General features: G+C 41.1%; 1 protein-coding gene and 1 long non-coding RNA gene across 6 annotated transcripts in view; one reads left to right on the forward strand and one right to left on the reverse strand.

Moving 5' to 3' along the window:
- LOC144650780 (uncharacterized) overlaps positions 1 to 16,188 on the reverse strand; it is a 207,753-nt gene that overhangs the window by 175,446 nt on the left and 16,119 nt on the right. The gene's annotated exons all lie outside the window — the stretch shown is intronic.
- Positions 1 to 16,188, forward strand: part of LOC144650724 (uncharacterized) — a 77,639-nt gene that overhangs the window by 49,030 nt on the left and 12,421 nt on the right. For all 5 annotated transcript variants that reach the window (XM_078510463.1, XM_078510462.1, XM_078510465.1 and 2 more), the window contains 16 exons: positions 375 to 539; positions 1,144 to 1,332; positions 2,082 to 2,246; positions 3,014 to 3,184; positions 4,113 to 4,385; positions 4,732 to 4,956; positions 5,863 to 6,090; positions 6,577 to 6,876; positions 7,598 to 7,831; positions 8,258 to 8,425; positions 8,841 to 9,062; positions 11,444 to 11,623; positions 11,961 to 12,215; positions 13,166 to 13,324; positions 13,976 to 14,185; positions 15,681 to 15,905. In XM_078510463.1, coding sequence (XP_078366589.1) covers positions 375 to 539; positions 1,144 to 1,332; positions 2,082 to 2,246; positions 3,014 to 3,184; positions 4,113 to 4,385; positions 4,732 to 4,956; positions 5,863 to 6,090; positions 6,577 to 6,876; positions 7,598 to 7,831; positions 8,258 to 8,425; positions 8,841 to 9,062; positions 11,444 to 11,623; positions 11,961 to 12,215; positions 13,166 to 13,324; positions 13,976 to 14,185; positions 15,681 to 15,905 — 3,369 coding nt within the window. The remainder of the gene's footprint in view (positions 1 to 374; positions 540 to 1,143; positions 1,333 to 2,081; positions 2,247 to 3,013; positions 3,185 to 4,112; positions 4,386 to 4,731; positions 4,957 to 5,862; positions 6,091 to 6,576; positions 6,877 to 7,597; positions 7,832 to 8,257; positions 8,426 to 8,840; positions 9,063 to 11,443; positions 11,624 to 11,960; positions 12,216 to 13,165; positions 13,325 to 13,975; positions 14,186 to 15,680; positions 15,906 to 16,188) is intronic.

Consider the following 16,188-nt stretch of genomic DNA (forward strand, 5'->3'; position numbering starts at 1 on the left):
GAACACCAAGTTGAAGATATTAAGTGAATCATTCAAAGGAGAGCAAAGTGTAATTAGTTTTTAACGATTTATCCAAGACGCATTGACAGAGTTTGAAAACGTCTTCCAGACGTTTTCAATTTTTGATTCAAATCTCTTGCCTGTATAACTCATGATAATACCTACTTTGTTACTTAAGTGGACTGTTATAGTCATTTTTAACAAAGCTAGTCCATTATTTTAAGATTTCCATTAATGTAACATTTCTTTTGACTTTTTACTTTTCAAAGTGATGCTCATGATTCTGCCCCTTCAATACTGTTTCCTTAAAAGACAATCATGATATTTATCTGACTAAACGGCAAAAAATGGATAATTTGATATTTGTTTTGCAGCCAAGCTGATGATCTGCCCTGTACTCAATCCACTTCCTTTGTGTGCACAGCCACCTGATGCCCCACCCAGTTGTTTCACAGGAGGTCCCAAGTGTCCCACTGGACAAGCTTGTTGTCTTGACAACGATTGTTCTTTCAAGTGCAGCAAACCTGCCCATCCTGATGGTAATTAACAATGTTAGGATGCTAACTACTGCTGCTTCATTTACCTGGGTCTAGGATGGCTTTATAAAGTAGTCAATCACTCACACTCACCAATTAAGCGTTGATGACAGTATTAACAATGATTTTGAAATTAATACAAGAACAAGTAAAAACAAAAAATATAGCATCATGACGTTTTGGTGCTATTATCAAGGGTTGAATGACAATTATTAAATGTGAGTTCGTAAGAGTTCACTTCAAGTCCTATAAATTTACATATTGGAGGAAGCCACACAGAGACTTAGCAAAGATTGAATCAGATTGCACGTTCAATCGCTGTGTTAATTGCTTAAAGTGTATAGCATGTTGTTGACAAGACAATCGATTTGAAACAACTGAGGGGGTCCTCAAGGACAGCACCCCTGTGGTCGATGTCATAGTGCTTGTGTACAGAAGATTACTTGCCTGTATGGCCATCCACGTGCGTAGCCAACATAGCTTCCTGTATCACACAGGTTAGATTGAAACTTGTACACAACACACTGTTGATTAACCAGCCGTGGTTTGGTCTCACATTCTTGACAGTATAACAGTATGACAGTATTGTTGATTTTTGTATCTTCAGGTACAAGACCAGGGACATGTCCAGTACCAAACCCTACCCCAAAATGTGCGTCAGTATCTGGCTGTCAGTCTGATGATATATGTCCTCTTGGACAGAGGTGTTGCCTTCAGTCAGACTGTACCAAAAAGTGTGTCAAGACTGACAAAGTCCCACCACTACCGCCCTCACCCTTACCGGGTGGCATTGGAAGTGAGTTATTGGCATATTGTACGCAATATTTCAGGTCTAGACCTGGGTCGTTGTGTTGCATTCTTGGAAAGACACTGCCGTAGCAATGCCTTCCGTCACCCACTGTGTTTTACAAGGGGGTAACTGCAAATTATTGGGTTAACCTGACCAAAATTCTGGGGGATGTAACTTGTGATATTGATGGACAAGCCTCGCATCTAGGGGAATAAGCAATAGGCCGTTAGCAGCCTGGGATGAGAAGGGAGGTACGCCTGTAAATATTGGATAGGTATGTGATCCTATTCAATATTAGCAAATCGAGAATTGATACCCCTTTTAAGGCCAAAACTCGAAATGTGACACCCTATTCAACAGTACCCATTTATACAGCTGGTTGGCGAGAGGCACTGACACAGTGAAGTGTTTTGGCCAAAAACACATTGCAGATGACCCTGGCCAGGGCCTGATCTCAGAGTGCAGCACACTAACCATTGGACCAGCATGCCTCCCTTAGAGAGGCCTTCTAAGCGACATCACCCTGAATACTGGCGATACGAACATTTTAACAGCGACAAGCGACATCATTACGGCACTGTGACGCGACATCGACACAATGCAACAGCAACACAAAAGCGGAAAAAATGACAGCGACATTTACTGCTGTTAACTAGGAAACATCAGTTCTCGGAAACATGCAACACGGCTTCCCCCCTTTGATGGCCTCCTTAGAAGGATAACTTGAATATAAATTATTTTACTTTGTTTTGCAGAACCACAGCCACGCTGTCCTCGTCTCAATCCAACTCCTTCCTGTGCACGTCCACCAGCATCCCAACCCAACTGTTTCACAGGAGGACCCAAGTGTCCTGGAGGAACAACCTGCTGTCTTGATCATGACTGTATCCACAAGTGCGTCAAACCTGCCCATCCTGATGGTGAGTCATGATGTGTTGAATCAAATTTGATGCTCAAATATTTGGTTTGTAACCTGTTTAAGGTTATTAACCCCATCATATGACCCTCCCCAAAATATTTGGTTTGTAATCTGTTTAAGGTTATTAACCCCATCATATGACCCTCCCCAAAATTTAACACTGTAAAAGCTCAGTCATAGGTAACCAACATGCTTGTTTGTAAACGTCATACTAAACACTAATTTTGTCATTTGCAAACGGAATTAAAATCAAAGAAATTATCTTGCCTGATGTCTTTTCAAATCAGCTGTGGAGCTTGGTGGGATGAATTTCATTTTGAGATGCATTTTGCACTGTGATCGATTTATTTATTTAATTTTTTGTTTTGTAATTTCACAGTACTGTTGTTTGCTGCAACATAACAGTAGGAGAGTTTACTTACGCTGACTCTCATTGTCGTATCGGATTTCACTGCTGGCTATTAATTTGTTAACAGTTCGATTGCATCAGTAGGATGTTTAAAAAGTAGTATCAAACAATAAAAGGCAAGACCGTAATAAGAGCAGGCACATGACAAAAACGTGAAAATGTGATAGCGACATAACGTGGTCCCATTTAGCCAATTCTAGAAAGTTTTTTAGATTCTATCTTATACATTGATTTGGAACGTGTTTCTGCCATAAATTCCTTTTCTCATTCCTCCCTAAAGATGGATAGACAGTGTTAATGCTGACGAGTGTGTGCCTGCCCTGCAGTAGACTCATTGTTTTGCATTATTTTAATTTCAGGTTCAAGACCGGGCACATGTCCAGTACCAAACCCTATCCCAGGATGTGCATCAGTATCTGGCTGTGAGTCTGATGATGTGTGTCGTCTTGGACAGAGGTGTTGCCTTCAGTCAGACTGCACCAAAAAATGTGTCAAGGCTGACGCACCACCTCCAATACCACCCCTTCCAGGTGAGTACGTGGAGCAACAGGCATTCTGTGATGGTTGTTTAGCTTCTTTGCCTTTTCTTCACAAAGTGAGATTCTGTAACTGTTTTCTTGGGACTTAGTTCAACAGACTGGCTATCCTTTTCACCAGTTGGTGACTTGACCTAATTTTCCTAAACGTAGAAGCAACACACTTTGGAAAAATATTTTTATCAAGAATAGAAAGAGCATAATTCACGAAAATAAGGTAGCATACACATTTTAGGGCTTACCGTATTTTCTCGATTAAACGCCGGGCCCCGAATAAACGCCGGGTCTCCAAGTTGTATTTGAAAATAAACCCCTTAAACAATTATTAAAGGTTTAATATGCTTTAAAAATAAAGTCTAATTATATAGCTGTCAAAAATATTGAATAAAAATCATTTCTTAGAAACATAGGGCTTGAAAAAACTCCTGATTTCAAATAAACGCCGGCCCTATCGGGCCAACTTTGAAATAAACGCCGGGGGCGTTTAATCGAGAAAATACGGTATGTCCCAAAAAGGATATGTTTTCATGGCTGTTTAGAAGGTTTTGAATGGGAAGATCAAACCTTGGAATCCAGTCACGCTCTAGTTTTTTTTTTTCTCTTTACAGACTACCGGTATTATAATTTTCAAAATTTTAAACTGGTACCAGTGCCTCTTTTTAGCCTACGGACCTCCATAAAAAACCTTCTAATTTCTCAAGTGTTGAAACCCTGGTAAAATCTCATTATCATACAGCAGTGGTCTGAAAATTGGTATTCGGGCTTAATAAAAACATGCTCTTTCCATTTTCGTAAATCATACAGCTCCAGCTACATAGTGACCAATGTTGCAAAAGGCCCATTGTTGAAGGAGTGAAGATTACGATATCAAAAGAAGGAGCATATTTTTTTCAGGTTGATAACTTTGATGTTTTCTTTCTAGATATTCGCCGCCTCTCCATAGGAAAGCCTACTTCTACTGCTGTGTTAACTTGCCAGCCACCATGCCATCGCTTTGGAAAATGTGTGAAGAACCCTGACACCGGTGCAAATGAATGCACATGTAACAGAATATGTACACGAGAATACGCCCCTGTATGTGGCACTGATGGAAAAACTTACAGTACTGTCTGCATGATGATGATGTCTGTGTGTGAACAAGGACGTGACGACATCATGCTGAAGCATCGAGGGGAATGCAAAGCAGAAGGGAAAGGTATTATGATCCAGAGTTTATCTTTTTTTGTTATTTTAATCACCCTGCTGCTTGACAAGAGTCGTGGAACATTGTGAAATGACATTTTTAAGTAGCCTGAATTTCAGACATCCCTCTGTGCTCGCCTGCTTGCCAGAAGGGACGTCTGAACACATGAGCCTAATGCAACCTTGAGGTCACTGCTCGCCATGTATTAAATGGTCACCAGTGAACTAAGTCAATAGTGTGGCTCGATATTTCTGCAGCATGTTTCTTCTTCAATATAACTGCCAAATTTGGCAAGTGTCAAAAGATGTTGAAGTTAGTTACCGTAGATGAACACTTAATGTTGTTATGTCGTTTACAGGAGGTTTAACCTGTGATCCACCATGCCATCGCTATGGGAAATGTGTGAAGAACCATGATACTGGTGAGAACGAATGTACCTGCACCAGACTGTGTACAAGAGAATATGCGCCAGTATGTGGCACTGATGGTAAAACATACAGCACTGAGTGCATGATGAAGCTGTTGGTGTGTAAAGAAGGCACTGATGTAACGGTTAAGGAACGAGGGGAGTGCCCCTCTGTAGGTGAGTGTTACTTATCTTTGTCGTGACACACATGTCTCTTTGTCTCTCTTCGCAGGCTCTAGTTTTTCCACACTTGTGAGGTGTCTGAGATTAGCGCCGAAAAATTTCATACTGATGTTGTAGCTCTACAGAGATCTGTCAAGTGTCGCTGATTGGTTGTTGCATGGTTTTAAGGTTTTTTTATGCTCCCTTTGCGATCAGTATAGAAATTGTGTAGTTAAGGCTCGTTTTACCATGTTGCCATTCCGTGCAGAAATACGAAATGTTTCTGCCATGTAGCAGAAGCAAAATTTTGCTTCTTGGAACAAAATTGAAGTTAAAACTGCTTCCTGCCTGGCCGGCAAAACTAGGAAATATTGGGAAACATGCATGCGCTACAAATGTTTCTGGAAACATGTTTCCTCGTTTTGCCAGGCCTTTTAATTTCAGATGCCTTTCGACATGGAGACGATTTAAGTGCACAAGGAGTCACAAATTAATTACTGGAGACTACATCTTCGGGGAGGGGGGGGGGGGTGGTGGAGATGCACTTTGCAGTAACTGCTACACAAGAATAGCCTATTCACTTTTTTGTAGAAATGTCTCAACATCCATGACCATTCCATTGCATTGCATTCATAACCATTTGACAAGGATTTTGCCTATTTTTTTACATTTTGACGACTTCTGTTTCGACTGACCAGTGAGGAGGGAGACGGAAACAAAGAGCAAACTTGAAACTTGAAAACTCCGCCTCTTGCATTTCTTGCACTTTGAGTGAACATTTCAAACAAACTCACCACAAACGTTGTCTGAAAGTTGGCAACAATTAATAATAGTGATGATGATAAACTATTAAGTGACAAAGGTAAAAAAGAAGAGTAAATCCAATTATTTAACATGTAATTTTGCTATTTTGTTTTGCAGATGAGTTGAATTTAACTTGTGATCCACCATGCCATCGCTATGCAAAGTGTGTGAAAAACCAGAAGACTGGTGAGAACGAATGCTCATGCAACAGATTATGTACAAGGGAATATGCCCCTGTATGTGGCACTGATGGGAAGACATACAGCACAGAGTGTGTGAGGATGTCCTTGGTGTGCAAAAAGGGTACTGATGTAGGGTTGAAACACCCAGGAAAGTGCAGGGAAGGTCAGTGGCTCTTTCAATGTATTCCAAAATGTTATCGTTAATCTTTTTAGCCCTGGAGATCTTTCTTGAAGGCAGGATCCTTTGTGGGATCCCTTCTTAGGCTTTTAATTATGCCCTGTGGGCTACCACCTTGGATCCTACCTTAAGTTTGTAGGGCCTGAGGCGTGACAAATGTGGATGCCAGGTGGTACCAGTGGGATCCAATCTCACATTTGACAAGGGATAGCTTCAACAGTAATTGTCATCATTGAACATCGCTGAGGCTTATTGTCAACGATTAAATAACGCAACATGTTGGACTGTTCTATAGCGCTCTTCAGATGTTGGAACATGTTGGAGAAAAGCTTGACTCAAATCAAAACTATTTTGTCCAACATCTGTTAATAGTTTTTTTGTTTCCGTTTTTTGTTGACACTTGCTCAGTGGGTTCGGTCTTCTTAAGCCAATCACAATTTTAAACGTTTTACCGATTTTTTTTTTCTCCAGAAGCACCTGAAGACAGCTGTCCAGTTCTGAATCCAATCCCAACATGTCAAACTATCACCGGTTGCTCTGATGACTCAGAATGTGCTGATGGCGAGAAATGTTGCTTGCGCAGAGACTGCACCAAGCAATGCTATGCTCCAGCCAAATTAGGGCAATGCCCAAAGGCTGATCCTAAGCCCTGCCCTGCAATTATACGACCTGCAGAATGTGCCACAGATTGGGACTGCGCTGGAGAACTGAAGTGTTGTTTTGATGGTTGTATTAAAAAGTGCACGTCTTCTTTTGAGAGATCGAGGGAACGTATGTTCATGTTTTTTGTTTTGCAAATAGCTATAAAAAATCTCAATTAATTTTAACAAATACGAGTTCTTTATTTCAAGTGAATGATGGTTGTATAGGTTTCAGTCAGTGTTTAAAACGATATAAATATGATTTTTTTTTCATGCACACTGAAAAAACAGCTTTGGAATTTCTGGACAAAAATCAAATTTATTAGTTTCCTATTCACTACAAACCTTACCATATTAAGTCATGCTAATTTATAACCAGTTATCCCTCTGCTGTCTTCCTATTACCGTAAAGGTTCTTTCAGAGTTAAGGTCATTGCCCCAAAATAGAACTTTGCCTACTGGTTGATTGCCTTAAGGAAGACCTTAAATATACCACATAATTCCTTAATTCCCTTGCGTACACTGGCGAATAACTTATTTTTCAAACATAAAAATTGATCTGTTTTCGTTTTACTGCATGAAGGAATTTGATCGCTACTCCCAAAATCTGAAAAAAAAAATTGAGAGGTCGCCATACTCGCTGACGGAAGACGATTTATTTTTCTCGCGGACTAAGCCGCATAGAGAAAAAAGCCACCATTTTGTTTATGTGCGCGCGCTAATAACGCGTAAAATTCTGCGCAGTAAGTTGTGCAATGCAATACAGGGCAATGCCCTTAAATCTGTTTTAAAATGCAAGCTGAAAATACTAGTTCTAATTCTAACCAGTGGTTTTTCTTTTCCAACCTCAGCAAACCCTTGTGAAAATACACTGTGCAGCTACCCCCACCCCGTGTGTAAAGTCGTAAAGGGTAAAGCTACATGCCAATGTCGACAGAATTGCCCTGCTCATCATGATCCAGTGTGTGCTTCAGATGGACGGACGTATGACAACATGTGCATGTTAGAGGCCACTGCGTGTATGTTAGCGGCTGGAGGTATGCCTGCAGGAAAACTGACTTACATTGGAAATGGAAAATGTACAGGTAAGGTGAAATAGGAATTCTGTGTATCAGTGGCCGTTTTCACATTAGGCACGGACAAATCGTCTGAGTGTGAAAACGGGATGGACGCGATGTTGGACGTACAAGTCGTCTGAATTTGTTCGTCTATTATGCCGACTAGGAAGACGATTTTTTGCGGACGACTTGGTCGTCTAGACGGACAAGTCATCTCAAAGCCGTCTTAAATTCACACTAAACGAACAAATCGTCATAGGACTTCTAGTGTGAAAACGGCCAATGTGTCATATTTGTTTGGAAAATCAAAAAAACAATAGCAACCAAAAACACTGAGGACACCCTTCATAACAGTACATGAAAGTGTTGCTCAATATTTTTCATTTGATTGGTCACACGCTAGAGTTTGAATCACAGACTTAAAAGTGATATCTATTTTCACTTGTTCTATAGTTGCACAGATCTGCAGTCTACCAGTGGAAAAAGGTCGCTGTCGTGCTTCCATGAGAAGATTCTTCTTTAATTCCACCTCACGGCAGTGCGAAGAGTTCAGATTCGGTGGATGTGAAGGAAGTGCCAACAGATTTGACACGGAGAAGGATTGTAATGAGTTCTGTGGATGTAAGTTTTACTTTGAACTTTCATGCCTTGTCACTCAACACAGTTTCACCTTATATCAGTCACACTTCAGTCACGCCACATATCAAATCGTTACCCTTGCTTTGTGCGTTAAATCTGTATAGTGTGTGTTATTATGTCGAACTTAGGACAACCCTTTGGTAGCGTGTATAAATTCAGGTTTGTTTTTTGCCAGGCAATACATTTGAGATTTGACCCAAAATCTTTACTAAAGACGTGCAAGTTAAACCAATCCTAAATCTCTGGAGAATTAAGTCATATTATGAAATTTTTAATATCATATCTCACAGAGTGGGGAAATGGCATGAATCAAGTCTGCAGTGATGCATTCCATTCCTCCCCACCGTTCTGTGTATCAATTTTGTTATTGAGCATATTTTATTATTTTAATTCTCAGCCCTCGATGCCTGTCAGTTGAATCCCTGCCCAGATCCTTATGCCATCTGTAGCATTTCTGACTCTGGAGAGCGAGAGTGTACCTGCCCAGAGATTTGCACAGCTGACTATAGCCCTGTCTGTGGAACTGACGGACAAACGTACAGCAACGAGTGTCAGATGAAGGTTTCAGCTTGCAAGCAAGGCATGATGATAAAGGTCAAGTCTCCTGGAAAGTGTAACAGTGAGTGCGCCTTGTTTAAAGCCTTTTACTCCTAAGGGCCATAGTACAGCCTGAATGGTCGTACACGACAGTTTTTTTTTTTCAAACCTAACGTTAGAGCATAATAAACTTACAATACACAAATGTACTGCTTTATGACTTTCACATTAGGACTTTATTCACACACTTAAAGACTAAACTACCATGTACTCAGTACAGCGTAATGAACAGTGCCACATAAAACCACCGTGGCGTTCATGTGAGTGGCCGCACATTAGGCTTTTCATCCACAAATGTACAGACTAGTAACACCTTTAATGCCTTAATACACCGTAGTAGTATCACGTGCAAGTACTGCACAGTAGTTTTTGAGTTATTTTTTCAAAATAGCTCTTTAGTCGGCGCGATGGACCTGTAATCAGTGAAGTATGTGGGTTTGTCACACCAATCAGATTTCAGGTACTATCGGAACCAATCAAATTGTAGTTTATAAAGGGGAAGCAAACTGACGTAGTCAGCAATTTCGTTTAAAGTTTTTAGATTAGAAGGAGGCGGAATCGGTGAGTTGTGATTTAACCCTGGATTAAAAACGTTTTTCGTAACGCCCGCCTGCTTACAACACACACGCCGTGAGCAAAAGGCCCAACAATAACTTGATATTCGTCTTATTCGAGCGTACGTTTGGAGAGGCTAGCTTTCCTGACCGTAGTAAAAATAACATATAACATTTGCACAAAGCAGATTTGAAGAATAATGTTGTCATTACTTTTGCCGTCCGCTTTGCGAAGTTCGTTGGGAAATTGGAAAGTTTGTTATGAAGTTGCCAAATAGGTTGCGAGTTTGTGAATCAAATTGTGAGCTTCGATACAAAGTTCCCAACTTCGGCCCGAAATTAATAAAACCTTCTATAATTATGTTATCAAAAAGGGCTTTGCTACGCTAAACTGTTGGAAACAAATGTCAAAAAAATAAAAGACTTTTATGTTCAGCGAGCCGTAAACATGTTGTCTCGAACAAATAAGTCTGTCGCGTCGCGTCGGCTTCGATTAAAATCAATAAACCATCCAGTTTCATCCGGTTTACAAACGCAGAAGACTTGAAATTGAAGACAGTGAAGATTATGCCTCACAGAAATCGTTAAATATGTGTTTTCATACAAAAAAGTTAAAATTTGACCAAATTTCTACCTGCATAAAATTTATTTATCGCCAAATCACTTGTGTGATCGCTGATGCGAAACGTTGTCTTGCACTTCAAGCTACTTCAACTTTCCTTGACAAGCTCTAAAATCTTCGAGTTCAGAAATCGCCATGACTTTCGAGCAACATGTCTTGTTTCTCCTCAACTACCAAAACTTCGAAAGTTCAGTCGGGCCGAAGTTGGGAACTTATCGAAGTTCGCAATTTGATTCGCAAACTCGCAACGTAATTGGCAACTTCATAACAAAGTTTCCAATTTCCCAACAAACTTCGCAAAGCGGGCGGCCAAAGTAAACTGAAATCAACTGTAAAACATCTCGTTCAAATATTTAATGAACCGGTCGGTACAAGTATTAACTTTGCTGTTAAAAGCAACTACAATCGATAGCAAAAACAGAATAAGAGCGTGCCATTCCGTGACAGTTTGATATTTCAATTAGTTCTTGTTTGTTGAATAGAATTTAGGTTGTAAATGAAAGAAAATCCTTGTTGAACAGTTCTGACAGGAAACAAAGACTCCAGGTATACTGCGCTTTAAAGAACTTTCCCGAAGAAAGTGGTTTTTGATTTGATGCGTTTATTACTTCGTTTATTATAGTACTTTTCGTTCAATGTCTGTATGGAAACGTGGCTTTTTCGAGAAAAACAAGGGTATCGTGTTACGTTCGTTTTTAAAAAACAAAGGTCTCATGTTACAAAAGTGAGAAAAACAACAATATCATGTTTCAGTGTTTGGCAAAAATCCAAAAGTATTCCGTAACAAACAAAAGTAACACGTTACGGTTGCTAATGCACGTAAAAGTTATTTTGTTTGCAAGCAAATTTTGTGCAAAAAAGTGACTCCGTGGGCCGCCATACACAAATGGCTCAACCCATGGCATAAACCATCCCAACAGGACAATCACCCAGTTTCACCCCAAGCCACCCCATAAATTGAAAAAATAACTCCTGCACGCTTAGCGTGCCTATGTTTATTTGAGTGATCACACAACATCCGATAATTTACGTATTTGGAAGTTAAAACCACATTCTTTGGCATAGAGCTGAACTGCATGCAAGTACCGTTGAATAGCTTTCATTTGAATGGTTGCACACTACTGTTTCATCAGGCGGGTGAATAGTAGGTCATAACACCTTTATGCATGAAACATCTAGCTAATGAGCTTGTGGTGCACAACCGTCTGTCAATTTCTATCGTTGCAGACAACCCAGGTTACTGTCCTACTGTCGACCCTCAGATGTGCCGCGGTGATCAGTATGACAGCTGCTTTGATGATGCAAGCTGTGACGTCAGTGAGAAGTGCTGTCATGATGGCTGTAGAAAGCTGTGCATGAAGCCATTACCAAAACCGAATGCTGACTCACCACGCGAGGCCATGTCACGTAAGTAACTTAATTCTGTGTACCAAAGTACAGTCGAACCTTCTGTCAACTGTCACTTTTGTCAGTAGAAACCTCCCATAAGTGGACGGACCCAACCTACAAAACACTACATTTTTAGCCTCCCATAAGCTGACACCTCTCCTAACAAGACTTTCTTATCCCATGGGTGCCCGCTTATGGAAGGTTCAACAGTAGTCTACAAATCATGTACCTCGTACCAATTTTGGCTGTAGTGGATGTGAAGAACACATCTGCAATTTAGTTACTAAGGATTATTTTGTGCAATGTCAGAACAACTAATTAAGCTACTCACAAAATGAATGTTCTTTCTTAACAGGGGTGTCCCCACTTATTTTTGATAAAGAGCCTCCTCTCAAAGATCCATGCGAAAAGTGCAAGTTTCCCAAGAGCGCTTGCACAGTGAATGAGGACGGACAAGCAGAATGCCAGTGTCCTGAGGTATGCACAGCAGATTTCGCTCCGGTCTGTGGCTCTGATGGTCGCAACTACACCAACAAATGCGAGTTAGAGGTGGAAGCTTGTAAACCAGAGAACCTACACACCTTGAGACTTAAGCATGTTGGAGCTTGTGGTAAGAACTCAAGCTGGCATCAATCTTGCTTCGTAAAGTTGATCAAACTTCTCCTTACGGACATTTTTGATATTCACACATCCCTATTTTAGATAGTTCACTTGACCCAAAAGAGAAAAGACTTCATTTAAACTCTACCTCTAATAAAGAGGCCTCCATAATACGACACTCCTTCCTGTTCCTTTGGCGTCCAAATTAAATAGGTTCGACTGTCTGATGTTGTGTGCGAAAGAGAGGTGTGGTGGCCTAATGCAGGTGCACGGCAATGAGACATAAAATCCCCTACGAAACTACCCCCCCCCCCCCCAAAAAAAAAAAAAAAAAAAAAAACAAACAAACCAAAAACTAAAGTGAAAGTATCATCCTGAAAGTATCAACAGTAAAATATGCCCACGTTGGCAATAATTTGGGCAGGCAGCAGAAACCTCTGCTATAAAGTGGACATGTTTTACGAGCAAAGGTACACTCCCAAAAAAAAGTAGTACTGAAGCTTGTAAAAAAAAAAAAAGTAAATACAATTTTAAAGTCCATACGCGGGACGAGGTTACCCTCAGTGTCCGAGCCAGAGGCTCATGTATAAGACGTAGGACTGTAACAGATCGAATTGGAATTTAGTAGTGTTGATTTTTGCGGAGGGAGGAAAACCGGAGAACCCGGAGAAAAACCCTCGGAGCGAGGACGAGAACCAACAACAAACTCAACCCACATATGACGCCGGGTCCGGGAATCGAACCCGGGCCACATTGGTGGGAGGCGAGTGCTCTCACCACTGCGCCATCCCCGCTTGTCTTCAAATGTTCTCCAACAGAAGTAAGTTACTAATTTGAATTTCTGGCTCCCTAATTTAAAAGTTGTAATATAAATAAGTACACGCCAAAGAGGCATACAAACACTTAACATGGTCCTGAGGAGTTTTAACTAGTTGTCAAACTTTTCTCTCCCATTTGCAGTGTGCGATCTTCCACCTGAAGGAGGACCCTGTTATGGTTACATTCCACGTTACTTCTTCAATGCCACATCTAAGAAGTGTGAAGAGTTTGTTTATGGAGGCTGCCAGGGAAATGGAAATAATTTCGAAACCATCGAGAGCTGCGAGAACAAGTGTATCAGTAAGTGTCAGTGTTGAGTAAAATAACCAAATACACCAGACGTGCATCTCTCAAAAGTCCCGAAAACTTCTCGGGCCCGAAAACGGTCCCGTTAAACTCCCGGGAATTATCTCGGGTGTTTCTCGAAACGCACGAAATTTCGGGCCTGAGCAAATCATACCTTTTGTTTTCGTTAACTTTAACTTTACGGAAGCTCTTGAGCTCCCGAAAACCTTTCTTGGGAATTGTTTTGTCGCCGTATTTAAAATGATATTCTCCAAAGAACCCTTTTGGATAAAAGACGGCGAGGGCCTTACATGAAAAGGACAACAGTAGAGGTCGTGAGAGAGAAAGACGTCTGGCAGAATTCGGTGGTTTAATTTCAAAACAAACTTGGGCGTGCCAAGAAGAACTCGCTTCGCGAAGAGAATGCAGCGTGGTTTGCAAAGGTACTCTTGGATACTCGAGGGCTGACTTTCGCCTGAAATTGTTTACGGAAACGTTTACAATTTATTCAGTGTTTTTACGGCAAGAACTGAATACAAAGCGAAGCAAAAGACAATCACACAGTAATAATTTATATGAAACCGTTGTGCTGTTTATAGATCAGGATGCAACAAATATAAAAATGTATTTGCTGCCTTTAATTACTTCTTTTTTCCCATAACACAGGTCCATGCAAGAACTATGAATGTGCGTTTCCTCACACCAGGTGTGAAGTAGAGGAGGGTTTACCAGTTTGCAAGTGTCCTATCATCTGCACTGCAGATTACCGACCAGTCTGTGGAACAGATGGCAAAACATATGGCAATATGTGCGGCCTAGAGACAGCGGCTTGTTTAACAAAGCATTTTAAACTGGGGCTTAAGCATCTCGGAGAATGTAAGTACATGGCAACAGCTCCTATCCTATACCTAACCATCATTTATTTTTGACATATTCCCAGTTTTGGGAGGCATGGTGGCCTTAGCATGCTGGACACCGGATCGAGTCTGGGTTTGAGCCTAGTCCTGGCCATTGTGTTGTGTCCCGGGCGGGGGGACACAATATGTGGCCTATATAGGTATGTGCCGCCCGATAGGGTATGGTTTTTGAGGTCCTTAAATAGGGTATCATTTTTGCTCCTTTTGGCAATGTGTTCCCGGTGTGATCCTTAGATAGGGTACCTAAATTATTCTATTAGCTAAAATAAACGCTCAGCTAAACGTTATTTGGGTAGTCACGGAACGCTTCTCCTCCCCTTAAATAGGGTGTCATTTTTCGGTTTTGGGCCTTAAAAAGGGTATCAATTTTCCCTTTCTTTATCCCTAAATAGGGTCAGGGTTTAAGAACCTTCGCGGCACACCCCTATCCGAAATTTATGGGAGTACCCCCACGGGTGTTGTGTTCTTGGGCAAGGCACTTAACTCTCATAGTGCCCGCCTCTCACCACCCAGGTGTATAAATGTACCGCGAACTAATGCTGGTGTGGGGGGGGGGGGGGGGTAACCCCACAATGGACTAGCATCCCATCCAGGGGGGAGTAGAGATACTCCTAGTCGCTTTATGCTACAGAAACCAGGATAAGCTCCGGCCTTTAACGGCCACTAGGCTCAAACACAGACTTTACCTACCTATCTTCCCACTTTTCGACAAGATTTATCCCAGAAGTATGATGCAGGGAAACAGCTCCCCCGTGTCCCCTGTAGCGTACTCGTAGAGTGTCTGATCGGCGTATGCAAGGTTATAGATTTGACTGCTGTTAAGAGAAGACAGATAACTCGGAATTTTTTTTTTTTCTGAGTAGCTTGTGGCACTGACTTTAACATCTGTCTGATATTTCTACCAAGCTTGACATATGCCATTATTTCTTTCCGGCACTTGAACATCTTACTTAACATGTCTCACTCAAACTATTTCATTAAGGCTTCCAAGGTCAGTACAGTTTTTTACAGTTTTTTACAGCTGGGACTAGACTAAGTAAAAAAAGTTTTTCTTACACATCACTTGCTCCTTGATTGTTTTTTTTTTCGGGGGGAGGGAGTGGGGAGAGAGAGGGGATAGGAGGGGGGCAGGGTCTTGTACTGTTGTGTGGGAAGTTCCTTTTGTTACTGTCCGACATAGCCACCTTTTTTCTACCCACCCATTGTTGGATGTAGCTTTTAGTTTTCGTAGGTATAGCCTGGAGTCATTGTAATACAAGTAGTTTCTTACACATTTATGGTCGTTGTGTCGGTATTGAAAGTGTGGTAAAAGAAGTTTGTTTGCATAGCTTTTAAGTGCATATACATTTTGAAAGTCAAATTGTTGATACGTCCGAAAGACTATTAAGGCTTAAGTCATAAAGAATACTGTTTATCTTTTGATCTTACCCTCTGTCAATTTGTTTTACCGTCAGGTTTGAGTCCAAACCCGTGTAAGGGCGTTATCTGCAATCACAAGCGCCAAAAGTGTGTGGTAAAGGACAGCAAGGCTGTTTGCGAGTGTGACAAAATATGTACTCGAGAGTATGACCCTTACTGTGGCTCGGATGGTGTTACGTATGCTAACAAATGTGAACTGGAAGTGGCTGAGTGTGAGAGTGGAAAATCTTTGGAAATATTACATTCAGGAGAATGCAAAGGTTAGTAATCAGTGATTCTTATCTTAAAATATTAGCATTTAGCTGAAGCTTTTAAGGACGTGTGTTATTATGTGTAAAAGGAGGCGGTTCGGGGTTGAACCCTGGCCGGGATGCTGTGTCATATTCCTGGGCAAGACACTTTACTCTCTCAATGCCTCTCTCTACCTGAACTCCAGGGGGAGTAGCAACACTTCTAGCTGCTTTATGCTAAAGAAACTAGGATGATCTCCTACTTGTTTTAACACTAGCCTTCAAATTCAAAAAGGCCGTACTTCCTTTTTGA

This window comes from Oculina patagonica, chromosome 4 (assembly GCF_052425735.1).
Source record: "Oculina patagonica isolate OP01 chromosome 4, crgOcupat, whole genome shotgun sequence".
Lineage (NCBI taxonomy): Eukaryota > Metazoa > Cnidaria > Anthozoa > Scleractinia > Oculinidae > Oculina > Oculina patagonica.